The 20,000-nt window shown below is 42.6% G+C and overlaps 1 protein-coding gene across 4 annotated transcripts in view; it reads right to left on the reverse strand.

Moving 5' to 3' along the window:
* ppp1r16b (protein phosphatase 1, regulatory subunit 16B) overlaps nucleotides 1-20,000 on the reverse strand; it is a 170,709-nt gene that overhangs the window by 45,458 nt on the left and 105,251 nt on the right. For all 4 annotated transcript variants that reach the window (XM_042330162.1, XM_042330163.1, XM_042330165.1 and 1 more), the window contains 3 exons: nucleotides 18,749-18,894; nucleotides 16,448-16,551; nucleotides 970-1,094 (listed from right to left, as the gene is read on the reverse strand). In XM_042330162.1, coding sequence (XP_042186096.1) covers nucleotides 970-1,094; nucleotides 16,448-16,551; nucleotides 18,749-18,894 — 375 coding nt within the window. The remainder of the gene's footprint in view (nucleotides 1-969; nucleotides 1,095-16,447; nucleotides 16,552-18,748; nucleotides 18,895-20,000) is intronic.

The following is a 20,000-nucleotide window of genomic DNA, read 5'->3' on the forward strand; positions in this document are numbered from 1 at the left end:
CTACATACTCCGTCTGGCCACTCTACATACTACGTCTGGTCACTCTACATACTACGTCTGGCCACACTACATACTCCGTCTGGCCACTCTACATACTACGTCTGGCCACTCTACATACTACGTCTGGCCACTCTACATACTACGTCTGGCTCTACATGAGGAGAGGCTTCCGTCTGGCCCCTCTAACATAAAGGCTAATTGGTGGAGTGCTGCAGAGATGGTTGTCCTTCTGGAAGGTTCTCCCATCTCCACAGAGGAACTCTAGAGATCTGTCAGAGTGACCATCGGGTTCTTGGTCACCTCCCTGACCAAGGCCCTTCTCCCCCAATTGCTCAGTTTGGCCGGGCGCCCAGCTCTAGGAAGAGTCTTGGTGGTTTCAAACTTCTTCCATTTAAGAATGATGGAGGCCACTGTGTTCTTGGGGACCTTCAATGCTGCAGACATGGTACCCTTTCCCAGATCTGTGGCTCGACACAATCCTGTCCCAGAGCTCTACGGACAATTCCTTCGACCTCAGGGCTTGGTTTTTGCTCTGACATGCACTGTCAATTGTGGGACCTCATATAGACAGGTGTGTGCCTTTCCAAATCATGTCCAATCAATTGAATTTACCACAGATGGACTCCAATCAAGTTGTAGAAACATCTCAAGGATGATCAATGGAAACAGGATGCACCTGAGACTCAATTTTGAGTCTCATAGCAAAGGGTCTGAATACTTATGTAAAGAAGGTATTTCTGTTTTTTTAATCAATAATACATTTGCAAACATTTCTAAAAACCTATGTCGTTATGGGGGATTGTGTGTAGAATGATGAGAGAAAACATTTATTTAATTAATTTTAGAATAAGGCTGTAACATAACAAAATGTTGAAAAAGTGAAGGGGTCTGAATACTTTCAGAATGCCCCGTATTGGCCATATACCACAGCCCCTCTGGTCTTATTGCTTAATTATATTATAAACTCACCAGAGTAGCTCCCTGTGAATCATGGTGGTTGACGTCCTCTCCCTCCGTCAGCAGCTCCTGGATATCTCCCATCATCCTCCTCTCTACAGACGCCCGGGTCTCATTGATCATCTCCTGGGTGATGCCTGTCAATCAAACATACAGGAAGTGATTTTGGTCAGTTAGGCAGGCAAACAGAGACAGACGCTCAGTCAGTCAGCCAGCAACACTGAGACAGTCCGATACCCTGTTCAGACTATCTTGTCAACATAAACCGCACTGTCAGAGACAGACACTCAGTCAGCCAGCCACACTGAGACAGACCGATACCCTGTTCACACTATCTTGTCAACATAAACCGCACTGTCAGAGACAGACACTCAGTCAGCCAGCCACACTGAGACAGACCGATACCCTGTTCACACTATCTTGTCAACATAAACCGCACTGTCAGAGACAGACACTCAGTCAGCCAGCCACACTGAGACAGACCGATACCCTGTTCACACTACCTCGTCAACATAAACCGCACTGTCAGAGACAGACACTCAGTCAGCCAGCCACACTGAGACAGTCTGATACCCTGTTCACACTACCTCGTCAACATAAACCGCACTGTCAGAGACAGACACTCAGTCAGCCAGCCACACTGAGACAGACCGATACCCTGTTCACACTACCTCGTCAACATAAACCGCACAGTCAGAGACAGACACTCAGTCAGCCAGCCACACTGAGACAGACCGATACCCTGTTCACACTACCTCGTCAACATAAACCGCACAGTCCTCGGCCTTTGTCCTTTGCTCTTTCATTTCACCCTTTCCAGCTTGGTTCCAGCCTGGTTCCAGCCTGGTTCCAGCTTGGTTCCAGCTTGGTTCCAGCTTGGTTCCAGCATGGTTCCAGCTTGGTTCCAGCTTGGTTCCAGCTTGGTTCCAGCCTGGTTCCAGCCTGGTTCCAGCTTGGTTCCAGCTTGGTTCCAGCTTGGTTCCAGCATGGTTCCAGCATGGTTCCAGCATGGTTCCAGCTTGGTTCCAGCCTGGTTCCAGCCTGGTTCCAGCTTGGTTCCAGCTTGGTTCCAACATGGTTCCAGCATGGTTCCAGCATGGTTCCAGCTTGGTTCCAGCCTGGTTCCAGCATGGTTCCAGCATGGTTCCAGCATGGTTCCAGCCTGGTTCCAGCATGGTTCCAGCATGGTTCCAGGGACTATGGTGGCTGCGTAACCAGGACAGTGTATAAATATGAATATTGTGTTTCTTTATCTCCTCTGGCGTACAGAAAAGTCAAGACAATTAAAGGATGAATACGTTATTTCAAAAGCTATCCGATTCATTACTTAGAAACAGCTGCAAATTCCAATAAAACGACATCACGTTTATAAGTTCACTTTACTCGCTTTGTCTAACAGCACTGTCATGACGCTAGAAAATAAGTTTTGTGGTTCAGAGTGAAGTATTTATTTAGTTTCATAGCACAAATGTTTGCGAGCAAGTTTCTCACACTGGCTTTAGACGGGGCCTACCAGGGCAAGTCCAGGGGGGTTGCCTAGCAACATGTGCCTCTGAGGGAGGTGTTGGATTCTGGGTAAACTTTGAACATTGAGATATTAAAGACATGATAGATCAGACACAGAGTATATAAAAGAGTGAGATCTGTAGAAAGACAGGGTGGCTGTGGAATGTGCTGGGTGGACGGGAGAGAGTCACGGGAATGCGATAGGTGATACGAGAGGACATCTGTGGATTAGGTGAAGGAGGGGTTGAGGTCAGGAGGTCAGATCCCCTTGAAGAGAGAAATAATGGTTATATTATCCTGTTACCCTCTTCCTGTGGAACCAGAAGATGTAAGGATTGGTAGCCAGGAGTTCACCACGATATGTAGTCAAACCCAAAGAGTCCAGATCAGTGGAGCAACACTGGCAACGAACAGGGTAGAAAGTTCCTATACCTGTTCTACCCACGTTGACATCTTGGGGAGACGAGAATCGTAGGCTGAACTAATTATGGGATACGGACCTGGAGAAGCCCGAGTTTAATTCAGTCGGCCCATTGTGTAACGATCGGTCGTAACTCTATGGTAAACTCGTACAGGCTGGGGCTTGCAGGGTAAGTCCTAGGGGGTAAATCCCTAGTAGCTTGTTCCTGCTAGTACTATAAAGTCAATGGTAAATCCCTAGTAGGTTGGTTCCTGCTAGTACTATAAAGTAACTGGTAAATCCCTAGTAGCTTGGTTCCTGCTAGTACTATAAAGTAAATAGTAAATCCCTAGTAGGTTGTTCCTGCAGGTACTATAAAGTATAGGGTGAGTCCCGGAAGGTAAACTCGAGCAGGCTAGTACCTGTAGGGTAAGTCCTAGGTGGGTGGGGTTGGATCCCTGCTAAACCTGTAAGGAGAGGGTAGAAGCCCAGTCGCAGTGGCCGTGAGAGCGCAGGGTGTGAGTGTGTGTGTGAAAGAAGGAGGTTAGTTTTATGCCCTTGTTGGGGTGGGGAACCATGACAGATGATGTGGAAATAGGAAGACAAGTGTGAATCATTTTGGTGATGTGTGTTATCAATAATTGGGAGATTGGAGGCAATATGGGAAAAAGCCATTAAGTAATTCGCGTTCTCCAGTAATACAATTGCAGACGCAATGGTATCGGCTCAAATACAAAATATGAAGTGCAGTGGCCAATGAATTATTATCCGGGGAAGTAGGTAGCGCGATTTTAGGAAACAGCTAATAGAAGGTGTGTATTACAGACGAGAGTGAAGAAATCCAAAACACATTGAATACCGTCTGGACAGATGAAGGAATAATAACTATTGATATGGCGACAAACGGATCCGATTCTCCCTGCAGAACGCAGTGGATTTTAATGAAGTCGTAGAGGCGCTGAAAGAAGTGCAACGGCATCCTACCAATTCGACTGGAATATGAGAATAATTTAACATTTGGATAAAAATGGACAACATTTCCCTGCGGATTGTGATTTCAAATCAAATAAAGAATTCAGGGAGGCAATTATGACTTGGCACAAGGACATAAAACCAGAATAAAAAGCTCAATATACCAGCGTTTTAATGTCAGCATTCAACAAACAAACAAAAAGCACCTCGATAAACCCATACTGTGTACAAGTACAGCCACAGAAGAACTGTGCATTGATAGAATTTGCACTTCTGCATTGATGGCAGGTTTGAACCCTGTGATTAAAACGGTAATTGCGGGGGTAATGGATTTAATTCAAGGCGATGTTTTGAGAGTGGAATGTAACTCCGTTCACTTCGCAGACGTGCGAGGGGTTAATGGGGCCATAGAGAAAAACACTAACTATAGTTTCAATGGCCAAGGTAAGACAAAGAAATGTAGTGGAAAAACATCAACGTGTATGGAGATGGCTCCCTGTTTTAGATGTGGGACTATATCGGACACTGGAAGAATGAGTGTAAGGTGATACTGGAACCTTCTGCAATAGCAGGAAATGACGCTATACTAGCGTTTGCATCTTTTTCAAAAGAGCAACAACAAAACATCTTGAGATTAGTAGGAGAGGAAATGTCCCATAGAGGTGTATAGCCTCTGTTTGATCAATTAGTGGTTCATAGAGATTACAGTTTCTATGTGAAGGAAAACTTATGAGATCACGTTTTACCTAACCTTTTAGTAGAAGCCAGAGATTAAATATTGAGGATTCCTTACGATGAGAAATTGGCTAAATTTGCCACAGGAAAACATATTTTGGGTTGAAGAATCTATGCGAAATGCCAGGGGATGGATTCTAAAAGGTGACACATGTAAATTATATGGCCAAACACTCATTGCAAACTTAGAAAGCCTTCGTTTTTTTTTGTTGATCTCATGAGACATTTTATGTGGTTTAAATAGATTTACGTTTTATGTCGTCTTATTCAGGAATTCAATTCTGGAATGGACGAAAAGGTGGAGGGGTCACAAGGAATTAGTATAGGGGTAACCTAACCTAAAATGAACTATACCTTTTTTATGTGGTGCGGTGGTCATGGAGAATCATGGGGGAAAGAGACCAGTGAATTGTAGACTCGGTGACAAGATAATGTTGTTGTGTCTAAGGGTAGTACATGCCAAATAAAGGACTGTGGATTTACAATGAACAGGTTTGGTTTAAAATTAATAACGTTGGTTTGCTGATTAAAATGTAGCATAGTGAATGCTAACGAAATGTACACTCGTTGTTTTTCGTTGGAAGGTCCCCGGAGACTGTGAGGGAACAGCAGTTGGTGATATTCGGTGGTTTTAGGTATTAAAGTATCTGGATTAGGCCATAAACCAGTTCCAGATTGTAATATTTGTGTTGTGGAGAAATGACCAGGCAGGAGACGGGAGTACAGTTAGTTTTCCTTTAGTCAAAACCCCTCGTGCTCTACAGTTCCCGGCACCCCAGTGCGCATGTGCATTTCCTATTAGGTGTAGTAACGTCACACTGCCGTAATGCATTACTGCTTAGTAACAGCACAGTAACTAATATAAACAGATGTAGATCCCAGATACTACACAGATAATAAGTGAGGCCTTATCATGTGTGTTCTGGACCTACGGTTCACCAGCACGCACCATTTACTGGTTACAAACGTGCGTCAGTGGTGTGTAGATACCGTGGGATTTATTGGATGGGGTCTTTTCAATTCAGTTAAATTGGCTACTGAAGAAGGATGGAAATGTTTTGAAAAAAGGTAATTAAATGGTTTCTGAAGGACAGGGAAAGAAAAGGGACAATAAATGATTGAATGGTGTCAAATGCCCTGTATCGATTTTTCCTGGTGAGGACTGATCCATCTCACTAGAAATGATCGGAACAGGGGGATTTCATTGTAAAATGAATGTGAAACACCAGTCTCTATTCAAAGTGTACCATTACTTTATGAGATGATTATTATTATTCCAAGTTGATTAGTTATTCAAATTAGTTTATTTTTGATTTAACATGTTGTTTTTGAATCACGGGTTCGACGGGGTAAATATACAATATATAGTTATATAGTTTCCCAGGGTCCTGGTCTTTGGGTAAATATACAATATATAGTTATATAGTTTCCCAGGGTCCTGGTCTTTGGGTAAATATACAATATATAGTTATATAGTTTCCCAGGGTCCTGGTCTTTGGGTAAATATACAATATATAGTTATATAGTTTCCCAGGGTCCTGGTCTTTGGGTAAATATACAATATATAGTTATATAGTTTCCCAGGGTCCTGGTCTTTGGGTAAATATACAATATATAGTTATATAGTTTCCCAGGGTCCTGGTCTTTGGGTAAATATACAATATATAGTTATATAGTTTCCCAGGGTCCTGGTCTTTGGGTAAATATACAATATATAGTTATATAGTTTCCCAGGGTCCTGGTCTTTGGGTAAATATACAATATATAGTTATATAGTTTCCCAGGGTCCTGGTCTTTGGGTAAATATACAATATATAGTTATATAGTTTCCCAGGGTCCTGGTCTTTGGGTAAATATACAATATATAGTTATATAGTTTCCCAGGGTCCTGGTCTTTGGGTAAATATACAATATATAGTTATATAGTTTCCCAGGGTCCTGGTCTTTGGGTAAATATACAATATATAGTTATATAGTTTCCCAGGGTCCTGGTCTTTGGGTAAATATACAATATATAGTTATATAGTTTCCCAGGGTCCTGGTCTTTGGGTAAATATACAGAGGTACAGTGTTCAGGCTGCATATAGAAGGGTAAATGACCAGTTTCCCAGGGTCCTGGTCTTTGGGTAAATATACAGAGGTACAGTGTTCAGGCTGCATATAGAAGGGTAAATGACCAGTTTCCCAGGGTCCTGGTCTTTGGGTAAATATACAATATATAGTTATATAGTTTCCCAGGGTCCTGGTCTTTGGGTAAATATACAATATATAGTTATATAGTTTCCCAGGGTCCTGGTCTTTGGGTAAATATACAGAGGTACAGTGTTCAGGCTGCATATAGAAGGGTAAATGACCAGTTTCCCAGGGTCCTGGTCTTTGGGTAAATATACAGAGGTACAGTGTTCAGGCTGCATATAGAAGGGTAAATGACCAGTTTCCCAGGGTCCTGGTCTTTGGGTAAATATACAGAGGTACAGTGTTCAGGCTGCATATAGAAGGGTGAATGACCAGTTTCCCAGGGTCCTGGTCTTTGGGTAAATATACAGAGGTACAGTGTTCAGGCTGCATATAGAAGGGTAAATGACCAGTTTCCCAGGGTCCTGGTCTTTGGGTAAATATACAGAGGTACAGTGTTCAGGCTGCATATAGAAGGGTAAATGACCAGTTTCCCAGGGTCCTGGTCTTTGGGTAAATATACAGAGGTACAGTGTTCAGGCTGCATATAGAAGGGTAAATGACCAGTTTCCCAGGGTCCTGGTCTTTGGGTAAATATACAGAGGTACAGTGTTCAGGCTGCATATAGAAGGGTGAATGACCAGTTTCCCAGGGTCCTGGTCTTTGGGTAAATATACAGAGGTACAGTGTTCAGGCTGCATATAGAAGGGTGAATGACCAGTTTCCCAGGGTCCTGGTCTTTGGGTAAATATACAATATATAGTTATATAGTTTCCCAGGGTCCTGGTCTTTGGGTAAATATACAATATATAGTTATATAGTTTCCCAGGGTCCTGGTCTTTGGGTAAATATACAATATATAGTTATATAGTTTCCCAGGGTCCTGGTCTTTGGGTAAATATACAGAGGTACAGTGTTCAGGCTGCATATAGAAGGGTAAATGACCAGTTTCCCAGGGTCCTGGTCTTTGGGTAAATATACAGAGGTACAGTGTTCAGGCTGCATATAGAAGGATAAATGACCAGTTTCCCAGGGTCCTGGTCTTTGGGTAAATATACAGAGGTACAGTGTTCAGGCTGCATATAGAAGGGTAAATGACCAGTTTCCCAGGGTCCTGGTCTTTGGGTAAATATACAGAGGTACAGTGTTCAGGCTGCATATAGAAGGGTAAATGACCAGTTTCCCAGGGTCCTGGTCTTTGGGTAAATATACAGAGGTACAGTGTTCAGGCTGCATATAGAAGGGTAAATGACCAGTTTCCCAGGGTCCTGGTCTTTGGGTAAATATACAGAGGTACAGTGTTCAGGCTGCATATAGAAGGGTGAATGACCAGTTTCCCAGGGTCCTGGTCTTTGGGTAAATATACAGAGGTACAGTGTTCAGGCTGCATATAGAAGGGTGAATGACCAGTTTCCCAGGGTCCTGGTCTTTGGGTAAATATACAATATATAGTTATATAGTTTCCCAGGGTCCTGGTCTTTGGGTAAATATACAATATATAGTTATATAGTTTCCCAGGGTCCTGGTCTTTGGGTAAATATACAATATATAGTTATATAGTTTCCCAGGGTCCTGGTCTTTGGGTAAATATACAGAGGTACAGTGTTCAGGCTGCTTATAGTAAAGGGTAAATGACCAGTTTCCCAGGGTCCTGGTCTTTGGGTAAATATACAGAGGTACAGTGTTCAGGCTGCATATAGAAGGATAAATGACCAGTTTCCCAGGGTCCTGGTCTTTGGGTAAATATACAGAGGTACAGTGTTCAGGCTGCATATAGAAGGATAAATGACCAGTTTCCCAGGGTCCTGGTCTTTGGGTAAATATACAGAGGTACAGTGTTCAGGCTGCATATAGAAGGGTAAATGACCAGTTTCCCAGGGTCCTGGTCTTTGGGTAAATATACAGAGGTACAGTGTTCAGGCTGCATATAGAAGGGTGAATGACCAGTTTCCCAGGGTCCTGGTCTTTGGGTAAATATACAGAGGTACAGTGTTCAGGCTGCATATAGAAGGGTAAATGACCAGTTTCCCAGGGTCCTGGTCTTTGGGTAAATATACAGAGGTACAGTGTTCAGGCTGCATATAGAAGGGTAAATGACCAGTTTCCCAGGGTCCTGGTCTTTGGGTAAATATACAGAGGTACAGTGTTCAGGCTGCATATAGAAGGATAAATGACCAGTTTCCCAGGGTCCTGGTCTTTGGGTAAATATACAGAGGTACAGTGTTCAGGCTGCATATAGAAGGATAAATGACCAGTTTCCCAGGGTCCTGGTCTTTGGGTAAATATACAGAGGTACAGTGTTCAGGCTGCATATAGAAGGGTAAATGACCAGTTTCCCAGGGTCCTGGTCTTTGGGTAAATATACAGAGGTACAGTGTTCAGGCTGCATATAGAAGGGTAAATGACCAGTTTCCCAGGGTCCTGGTCTTTGGGTAAATATACAGAGGTACAGTGTTCAGGCTGCATATAGAAGGGTAAATGACCAGTTTCCCAGGGTCCTGGTCTTTGGGTAAATATACAGAGGTACAGTGTTCAGGCTGCATATAGAAGGGTGAATGACCAGTTTCCCAGGGTCCTGGTCTTTGGGTAAATATACAGAGGTACAGTGTTCAGGCTGCATATAGAAGGATAAATGACCAGTTTCCCAGGGTCCTGGTCTTTGGGTAAATATACAGAGGTACAGTGTTCAGGCTGCATATAGAAGGGTAAATGACCAGTTTCCCAGGGTCCTGGTCTTTGGGTAAATATACAGAGGTACAGTGTTCAGGCTGCATATAGAAGGGTAAATGACCAGTTTCCCAGGGTCCTGGTCTTTGGGTAAATATACAGAGGTACAGTGTTCAGGCTGCATATAGAAGGGTAAATGACCAGTTTCCCAGGGTCCTGGTCTTTAAGGTAAATATACAGAGGTACAGTGTTCAGGCTGCATATAGAAGGGTAAATGACCAGTTTCCCAGGGTCCTGGTCTTTGGGTAAATATACAGAGGTACAGTGTTCAGGCTGCATATAGAATATGTTAATTAGGGATGACAGTTATTTCAAATGGATTGTGATATATGTATTGCTGATTACATTTTGTGTTTTTATTTCGATACAAATTTCACCAGATTGGGATCCTGGAGTGGGAATTCTGCGAGGGGTTAGGGTGCTAACTTAGTGATCTGCTAACTCTTCCGAGAGGTCGTCAGTAGAATAAGGGAGTATGGACTAATTTTAAAAATGGTTTCAGCAGTAACAGTATGTTGTGCTTTTTGAAATTTGTCATAGAGATAATGTTATTAAGAAAAGGTTAATGTAATAATTTGTCATATAGTCAATGCTTGTCTGGAATTCCTGGAACAGAAATGAAATGAACTAAACTGTTGTTATGATCTGTGTTTTTATTATCATGTAAGGTGACGTCAGATCGTCTTAATGCATGGTAGGAATAATTTTACCACAGTGTGTGTGAACCTCAAAACCCTCCTGGTCTGAAGAAAGAACAAAAATACAAGATTTGCTCAGGAGTTCAGTTCTATTGCTGTCAATATAGAAAAGGTAAATGCTACTAGTACTGTCCTTCAGTTACTGTCCCTTAGCTCCTTCAGTTACTGACAAGTTACTGTCCCACAGAGTTACTGTCCCAACAGCTGTTCAGTTACTGTCCCAACAGCTGCTTAGTTACTGTCCCAACAGCTCCTTCAGTTACTGTCCCAACAGCTCCTTCAGTTACTGTCCCTACAGCTCCTTCCGTTACTGTCCCAACAGCTCATTCAGTTACTGTCCCAACAGCTCCTTCAGTTACTGTCCCTATAGCTCCTTCAGTTACTGTTCCTACAGCTCCTTCAGTTACTGTCCCTACAGCTCCTTCAGTTACTGTCCCAACAGCTCCTTCCTGTTCCTACAGCTCCTTCAGTTACTGTTCCTACAGCTCCTTCAGTTACTGTCCCTACAGCTCCTTCAGTTACTGTCCCAACAGCTCCTTCAGTTACTGTCCCAACAGCTCCTTCAGTTACTGTACAGCTCCTTCAGACTGTCCCTACAGCTCCTTCAAAATGGCTCCTTCAGTTACTGTCCCTTGTAGCTCCTTCAGTTACTGTCCCTACAGATCCTTCAGTTACTGTTATAGCTCCTTCAGTTACTGTCCCTAAGCTCCTTTGTCATATAGTCAAGCTTGTCCTTCCCTTCAGAACTGTCCCTAAGCTCCTTCAGTTACTGTCCCTACAGCTCCTTCACTTACTGTCCCTATAGCTCCTTCAGTTACTGTCCCTACAGCTCCTTCAGTTACTGTCCCTAGCTGGTAGGAATAATTTTCAGTTACTGTCCCAAAATAGCTCCTTCAGTTACTGTCCCTATAATCCTCATTTGCTCAGGAGTTCAGTTCAGTTACTGTCCCTATAGCATCCTTCAGTTACTGTCCCTACAGCTCCTTCAGTTACTGTCCCTACAGCTCCTTCAGTTACTGTCCCTATAGCTCCTTCAGTTACTGTCCCTACAGCTCCTTCAGCTGTCCCTCAGCTCCTTCAGTTACTGTCCCTTCACAGTCCCTATAGCTCCTTCAGTTACTGTCCCTACAGCTCCTCAGTTACTGTCCCTATAGCTCCTTCAGTTACTGTCCCTATAGCTCCTTCAGTTACTGTCCCAGACAGCTGCTTCAGTTACTGTCCCTACAGCTCCTTCAGTTACTGTCCCTACAGCTCCTTCAGTTACTGTCCCTACAGCTCCTTCAGTTACTGTCCCTATAGCTCCTTCAGTTACTGTCCCTACAGCTCCTTCAGTTACTGTCCCTACAGCTCCTTCAGTTACTGTCCCTATAGCTCCTTCAGTTACTGTCCCTATAGCTCCTTCAGTTACTGTCCCTATAGATCCTTCAGTTACTGTCTCTACTAGCTCCTTCAGTTACTGTCCCTACAGCTCCTTCAGTTACTGTCCCTACAGCTCCTTCAGTTACTGTCCCTACAGCTCCTTCAGTTACTGTCCCTACAGCTCCTTCAGTTACTGTCCCTATAGCTCCTTCAGTTACTGTTCCTACAGCTCCTTCAGTTACTGTCCCTACAGCTCCTTCAGTTACTGTCCCTACAGCTCCTTCAGTTACTGTCCCTACAGCTCCTTCAGTTACTGTTCCAACAGCTCCTTCAGTTACTGTCCCTACAGCTCCTTCAGTTACTGTCCCTACAGCTCCTTCAGTTACTGTCCCTACAGCTCCTTCAGTTACTGTCCCTACAGCTCCTTCAGTTACTGTCCCTACAGCTCCATCAGTTACTGTCCCTACAGCTCCTTCAGTTACTGTCCCTACAGCTCCTTCAGTTACTGTCCCTACAGCTCCTTCAGTTACTGTCCCTACAGCTCCTTCAGTTAGCTGTCTTCCCTCTCCTATGCCACCACTATCTCTTCTACTCTCACCATGATCTAGGTATGTATAATGTTCAACTAAATCCCCATATTGTGTACAGTTAGCTGTCCTCCCTCTCCTATGAGTTATCTCCTGTAACAATATACAGTCTCTGGGAATGATACCCCTCTATCATTACATCTAACCCATAACACACTAGTCACTTCTCCTAATGCATTCCTACAGTTATAAACATTCTCAAATCAATTAGTCAATATATCAGTCCCTCCTCTGGAACAATGGTCTCTCTTGTTGTTCCACGAAACCTAAAAACATATTAAGTACATGTATAATAACTTAGCACCACCCATTGATGTGATTTAACATGAACATGCTGAGTACAGGGTCAAATAAAAGACAACAACAAACGTTAATAGTCGTCCCAAGCTATCATCCAGTGATTCATCCAGTGATTCATCCAGTGATTCATCCAGTGATTCATCCAGTGAATTCATCCAGTGATTCCCTAACAAACCACCTCCCCTCAGGATGACACTTAGATAGATATAAGGTTTCTGGAGACTCTCTTGGCCAAATACATTTTAACAGCGCCCCTTTACCCCTCACCGTTCTGTAGCACCTCTCTCTCGCTGTATCCAAATCATAACTAAATCATTTTATAAATGTAAATATAAAACCCAAATTCAGAATGACAGTCCTTAGTGCTTAATTTCAGTCGGGGACTTTAATTTCAGCTTCTCAATTTAGCACACATCATCCCTGTTAGAACATACATTTATAAACTAGCTCTTATTGCCGGTCATAAATAACTCTTCTCATTTACAGCCCCTCTTTGTCACTGTTGTCCTGTCACAAGTGGCCTGGTAATGAAAGATCAGTATCTCAATGCATCCTTAGTTTAAATAGTTCGCAGTGTGTCGACCCCCCCCACAGCCCCCTGTCCTTCACCTGGCTCTTATCATTCCAGCGTGTCGTCTTCAGATATAGTTTTACAGTTCATTTTCCCAAAGGCACATGTAACTTTTACCAGTCACATGTCATGGCCCTTGATAATGTCCCGATTTTAATATCCAAGTAGATCACTGCACCTGTACATAGCCTATCTGTAAACAGCCCATCTATCTACCTACTTCATCCCCATACTGGTATTTATTTATTTATTTTGCTCCTTTGCACCCCAGTATCTCTACTTGCACATTCATCTTCTGCCGATCTACCATTCCAGTGTTTAATTGCTATATTGTAATTACTTCGCCACCATGGCCTATTTATTTCCTTAACTTACCTCATTTGCACTCACTGTATATAGACTTTTTGTTTTATTTTGTTCTACTGTATTATTGACTGTATGTTTTGTTAATTCCATGTGTAACTCTGTGCTGTTCTATGTGTCGAACTGCTTTGCTTTATCTTGGCCAGGTCGCGGTTGCAAATGAGAACTTGTTCTCAACTAGCCTACCTGGTTAAATAAAGGTGGAACAAAAAAAAATTTTTGAAGGCATTGATGTGAAAGCATATACAATGCTGAGTTACCTTAAGAGGATGTAAAGCATATACAATGCTGAGTTACCTTAAGAGGATGCAAAGTTGTGGCAATGGAGGAGATGAGGAACAAAGTGAAAATGACATGGCTTGGGAACACCTCTCTGAACCTGGAGCCGAAAGGGGAAGACTGGACAAAAGCACGAGGAAGCATTTTTAGGGCTTTCATTTTGGTGGAATCCAGCAGAAAGTATCCATGGAGGCATAGAGTCAGGTGAAGAGAGAGTGGGAATTGTCATGTTCTCAGACTTTTGGTTTTCAGCCGATGTGAAACGGCTAGCTTAGTTAGCGGTGGTGCGCGCTAAACGGCTAGCTAGTTAGCGGTGGTGCGCGCTAAACGGCTAGCTAGTTAGCGGCGGTGCACGCTAAACGGCTAGCTTAGTTAGCGGTGGTGCGCGCTAAATGGCTAGCTTAGTTAGAGGTGGAGCGCGCTAAACGGCTAGCTTAGTTAGCAGTGGAGCGCACTAAACGGCTAGCTAGTTAGCGGTGGAGCGCGCTAAACGGCTAGCTTAGTTAGCGGTGGTGCGCACTAATAGCGTTTCAATCGGTGACGTCACTTGCTCTGAGACCTTGAAGTAGTGGTTCCCCTTGCAGAGCTGCGGCTTTTGTGGAGTGATGGGTAACGACGCTTTGTGGGTGACTGTTGTTGATGTGTGCAGAGGGTCCCTGGTTCGCGCCCGGGTATGGGCGAGGGGACGGTCTAAAGTTATACTGTTACACATGCATATATAATTATGCTTAAGCTTATCACATTGTTAATACTGTTATGTTTTGTGTGTCTTTTTTGTTCATTTCCAAATCTTATGCCATCACTCTCTGAGGAACCAGAAGGAGAAAGTGGAGAAACTAAAAGTGTTGTATCTGACATGGAACAAAACAGCAGATACAGCTGGAATGGCATTTTTGTTGTGTGATGAGAGATGGAAATAAAATTGTGTATGGTGTGATCATAGGACAGAGGTCATAAGTCTCTGAGTTTATAAATCTCACAGGGAATGTCTGTTATCGTTGCTTGTTCATTTATAATAATTTGTTCGTTTTTTAAAATCGTGTTTTATTATCATTGTTTGTTCATTTAGAAGTAATTTCCAAGTTGATATAAATTGAACATTTAGGATGCTATTGTTCAAGAGGAGGGACTGTTGGATTCTGGGTAAACTTTGAACATTGAGATATTAAAGACATGATAGATCAGACACAGAGTATATAAAAGAGTGAGATCTGTAGAAAGACAGGGTGGCTGTGGAATGTGCTGGGTGGACAGGAGAGAGTCACGGGAATGCGATAGGTGATACGAGAGGACATCTGTGGATTAGGTGAAGGAGGGGTTGAGGTCAGGAGATCAGATCCGCTGAAGAGAGAAATAATGGTTATATTATCCTGTTACCCTCTTCCTGTGGAACCAGAAGATGTAAGGATTAGAGAGAAGGATGAATATCTAAAGTGGAGTATTTATACTTGTGATGACGGGAACATGTCTTTGTCTGAGTGCAGCTGTAACGACCCTTTGGGAAGAATTCAACTTGGTTAAGCTTCTCTAGTGTCCGTGAGTTAGAACAGAGGCAACAAAGAAAGTACAGTATGAAGAGAGGCAGAAAGTGCTTCTCTTATAGAAATCCCCGATCACACTTGTAGGCGATGTTATGACAACGTTGGCTAGCTAAATTCATACACAGAAACACTTCATCGGGTCTAACAGTCGTCTCGCGCCGAACTGCGTATGTCATCAAAGGCACTCCGCCGATATAGAGTTGAAAACGTGTCAGTTTGTCACTTTCACGAGGTTGGAGTAATAACATGTACAACTGCTTAAGATATTCGCTCAAATTCAGGTTGTACCTTCATATTTCAATAAAATTACCAACTAAGGAATAATTTTTCACTTCTCTCATTGACTTGTCAAACCCCAAACCCCCATTCCAGGTCTGCTTGGCCTGTTTAGCAAACGTTCCCCAAAGACTCTGGGTTTAGAAACTCTGTGGAAGCAACATCTGTATTGGGGCGGCAGGGTAGCCTAGTGGTTAGAGCGTTGGACTAGTAACCGGAAGGTTGCAAGTTCAAACCCCCGAGCTGACAAGGTAAAATCTGTTGTTCTGCCCCTGAACAGGCAGTTAACCCACAGTTCCTATGCCGTCATTGAAAATAAGAATTTGTTCTTAACTGACTTGCCTGGTTAAATAAAGGTGAAATTTAAAAAAAAATTGCTCAACAAGTTCCCATGATTCAATGCTATGTTCGGTCTGAACAGCTAGCTAAAAATGGCTTTGAAAAACATCAGATTTCAGCTAATAGTATCCAACAAAATAACTACATCATGGCATTCACTAATCAAACACTATTTACATATATTAGAAATGTACATTTCTGGACCAAATTCTAACTAACACATTCAAACAACTGGATTAGAGAATTTTATTGAAATATGAAGGTACAACCTGAATTTGAGCGAATATCTTAAGCAGTCGTACATGTTATTACTCCAACCTCGTGAAAGTGACAAACTGACACGTTTTCAACTCTATATCGGCGGAGTGCCTTTGATGACATACGCAGTTCGGCGCGAGACGACTGTTAGACCCGATGAAGTGTTTCTGGATTAGAGAGGTTGACTTCAAATAAGTAGGCTTATATGTAGATACGTACAAACGTGAAGCGGAACACTTCTACACATCAAAAAATTCTACACATTGTTCATTTAGATGAAGTGTCTAAAGGGTAGCGATGGTTCAGTCAACCATGACGGCTTCAGGCCAGTGTCAGGCGTCCCTTGACAAAGATATTCCTACTTCCATTAGACTCACTAAAGAATAGATCAATGTGTTGCTCACCTCTGTTGGCCATGGCGGTCTCGATGATGTCCAGTGTGGGGTCATCTTCACACAAGTCATAGGGCATGTTGCCGTCAGAGTTCACCGTCAAGAGATCTGCTCCACTGTGTGACATGAGAGGTAAATATAAGTAGGGCTCAGTCGGAAAAAGCATGGCGCTACCAACCCTAAAGGTCGTGGGTTCCATTTCCAATGGACTCACTCGTGTTTAAGTGTCATACATTTTTATAAAGATCTACAGAATGAACAGAAACATCCATGATGAGGACTATAACCAGATAATATACAGGCAACTGCCAAAATAAAGGAAACACTTGAGTAAATAAGGGATACAAAGTATATTGATAATTAAGCAAATATTGTTAATTAAGCAAATAAAACAGATTGTGGTCATGTATAAAAAGTATTATTTATTATTTTGGGGGGTTTGTGCTATCCAGGATTCCTTGGGAAGTACTTCCTCCATTGAAGAACACATTTAAAATGGCTAACGTTAGGTAATAGTTATGGTATTTATTAAGGTCCCCATTAGCCGCTGGTAAAGCACCATCTACTCTTCTTGGGGTCCACATTAAACATAACATAAGACATAGTACAGAACATTATTACTCAAGGACTGAATACTTTTAAAACGTCATACATCGCCTACACATCAGTACATTCACACAACATCTAGGGCTAGTACAAACTGTAGTACAGTGCACGTTACAATACAAGACAGTCCCCTTTGTGCAGTAAGGTGTTCTTTAATCAGTTTTTTAAAAACTGGTTATATACAGTTGAAGTCAGAAGTTTACATACACTTAGGTTGGAGTCATTAAAACTCGTTTTTCAACCAATCCACAAATGTCTTGTTAACAAACTATAGTTTTGGCAAGTCGGTTAGGACATCTACTTTGTGCATGACACAGGTAATTTTTTCAACAATTGTTTACAGACAGATTATTTCACTTATAATTCACTGTATCACAATTCCAGTGGGTCAGAAGTTTACATACACTAAGTTGACTGTGCCTTTAAACAGCTTGGAAAATTCAAGGTCTACCTTCAAACTCAGTGCCTCTTTGCTTGACATCATGGGAAAATCAAAATAAATCAGCCAAAACCTCAAAAAAAATTGTAGACCTTCACAAGTCTGGTTCATCCTTGGGAGCAATTTCCAAACGCCTGAAGGTACCACTTTCATCTGTACAAACAATCGTACGCAAGTATAAACACCATGGGACCACGCAGTCGTCATACCGCTCAGGAAGGAGGCACATTCTGTCTCCTAGAGATGTACGTTCTTTTGTGCGAAAAGTGCAAATCAATCCCAGAACAACAGTAAAGGACCTTGTGAAGATGCTGGAGGAAACAGGTACAAAAGTATCTATATCCACAGTAAAAACGAGTCCTATGTCGACATAACCTGAAAGGCCGATCAGCAAGGATGAAGCCACTGCTCCAAAACCGCCATAAAAAAGCCAGACTACAGTTTGCAACTGCACAAGGGGACAAAGATCGTACTTTTTGGAGAAATGTCCTCTGGTCTGATGAAACAAAAATAGAACTGTTTGGCCATAATGACCATCGTTATGTTTGGAGGAAATAGGGGGAGGCTTGCAAGCTGAAGAACACCATCCCCAACCGTGAGATAGCACACCACTGGGCTCAAACTCACAAGGATCAGAGCCACAGAACATTGTTTAGACCACTGCACCACGGCTGTTCACAATTCAAGCAGGGACTTGATGATAGAGGTTGATGGAAAGTGCATTGTTTTGATCCTTCCAGCCAAACCACCACTTTTAATATCTAAACTTAACCATTTGAGTCATTTCTGTTGTAACCCTGTAACCTGGCGGAACTAAATGGGTAAAACATGTACGTTAGGTTCAATTCGAAATTTGACGTAATTGGATTATGAGATAAGGTTGCTGAGTCACCAGATCTCAACCCAAAATGAACACTTCTGGGAGATTCTGGAGCAGTGTCTAGGACAGCGTTTCCCACCACACTCAACAAAACACCAAATGATTGAACTTCTCGTGGAAGAATGGTGTCTCAATAGAGTTCCAGACACTTGTAGAATCTTCGCCGAAGCGCCTTGACGCTGTTCTGGATCGTGGCACAACGCCCTGTTAAAACACTATGTTGGGGTTTCCTTTATTTCGACAGTTACCTGTAGATCTGACATAAATAAAACAAATACAAGACATATATATATATAGACGGCTGAAATGTTATATGAAATCAGCAATTAGTAATTATTCAACTTTGTGAGATAATGGATATTATATAATATTAGAGCCAGTATCTTACTGTTGTATGAGGACCTTGACCAATCCTGCATGTCCACAGGTGGCAGCAGCGTGTAGCGGCGTCCACAGTTCATTGTCTTTGGCATTTACACTGGCTCCACGATTCAACATTATCTTCACCATCTCCTCATAGTTATCAATACAGCACTAGAGAAAGACAGAGACACAGAGAGACAGACAGAGACAGAGAGACAGAGAGAAATACACAGAGAGACAGACAGAGACAGAGAGACAGACAGAGAGACACAGAGAGAGACAGACAGAGACAGAGAGACAGGCAGAGAGAGAGAGACAGAGAGACAGAGACACAGAGAGAGAGAGAGAGAGTCAGAGGGAGACAGAGACACAGAGACAGAGAGACAGAGGGAGACAGAGACACAGAGACAGAGAGAGACAGAGACACAGAGAGAGAGAGACAGAGAGACAGAGACAGAGAGAGAGACAGAGATAGAGACAGAGAGAGAGACAGACAGAGAGAGAGACAGACAGAGACAGAGAGACAGAGAGAGACACAGAGACAGAGAGACAGAGAGAGAGACACAGAGAGAGAGACAGAGAGAGAGACAGACAGAGAGACAGAGACAGAGACAGAGAGAGACACAGAGACAGAGAGACAGAGAGAGAGAGAGAGATAGACAGAGAGAGAGAGAAAGAGAGAGATATTAACCTCCTGCCCAATGTATGACCATATTAGAGAGACATATTTCCCTCAGATTACACAGATCCACAAAGAATTCGAAAACAAATCCAATTTTGAAAAACTCCCATATCTACTGGGTGAAATTCCACAGTGTGCCATCACAGCAGCAAGATTTGTGACCTGTTGCCACGAGAAAAGGGCAACCAGTGAAGAACAAACACCATTGTATATACAACCCATATTTATGCTTATTTATTTTATCTTGTGTCCTTTAACCATTTGTACATTGTAAAAACACTGTATATATATAATATGACATTTGTAATGTCTTTACTGTTTTGAAACTTCTGTATGTGTAATGTTAACTGTTAATTTTTGTTGTTTTTCACATTATATATTCACTTTGTATGTTGTCTACCTCACTTGCTTTGGCAATGTTAACACATGTTTCCCATGCCAATAAAGCCCTTGAATTGAATTGAATTGATAGACAGACAGAGACAGAGAGAGAGAGAGCGAGAGAGACAGAGAGAAAGAGAGAGAGAGACAGACAGACAGAGAGAGACAGAGAAAGAGACAGATAGAAAGAAAGAGAGACAGAGAGAGAGAGACA

The sequence above is a fragment of the Oncorhynchus tshawytscha genome, linkage group LG02 (genome assembly GCF_018296145.1).
Source record: "Oncorhynchus tshawytscha isolate Ot180627B linkage group LG02, Otsh_v2.0, whole genome shotgun sequence".
NCBI lineage: Eukaryota > Metazoa > Chordata > Actinopteri > Salmoniformes > Salmonidae > Oncorhynchus > Oncorhynchus tshawytscha.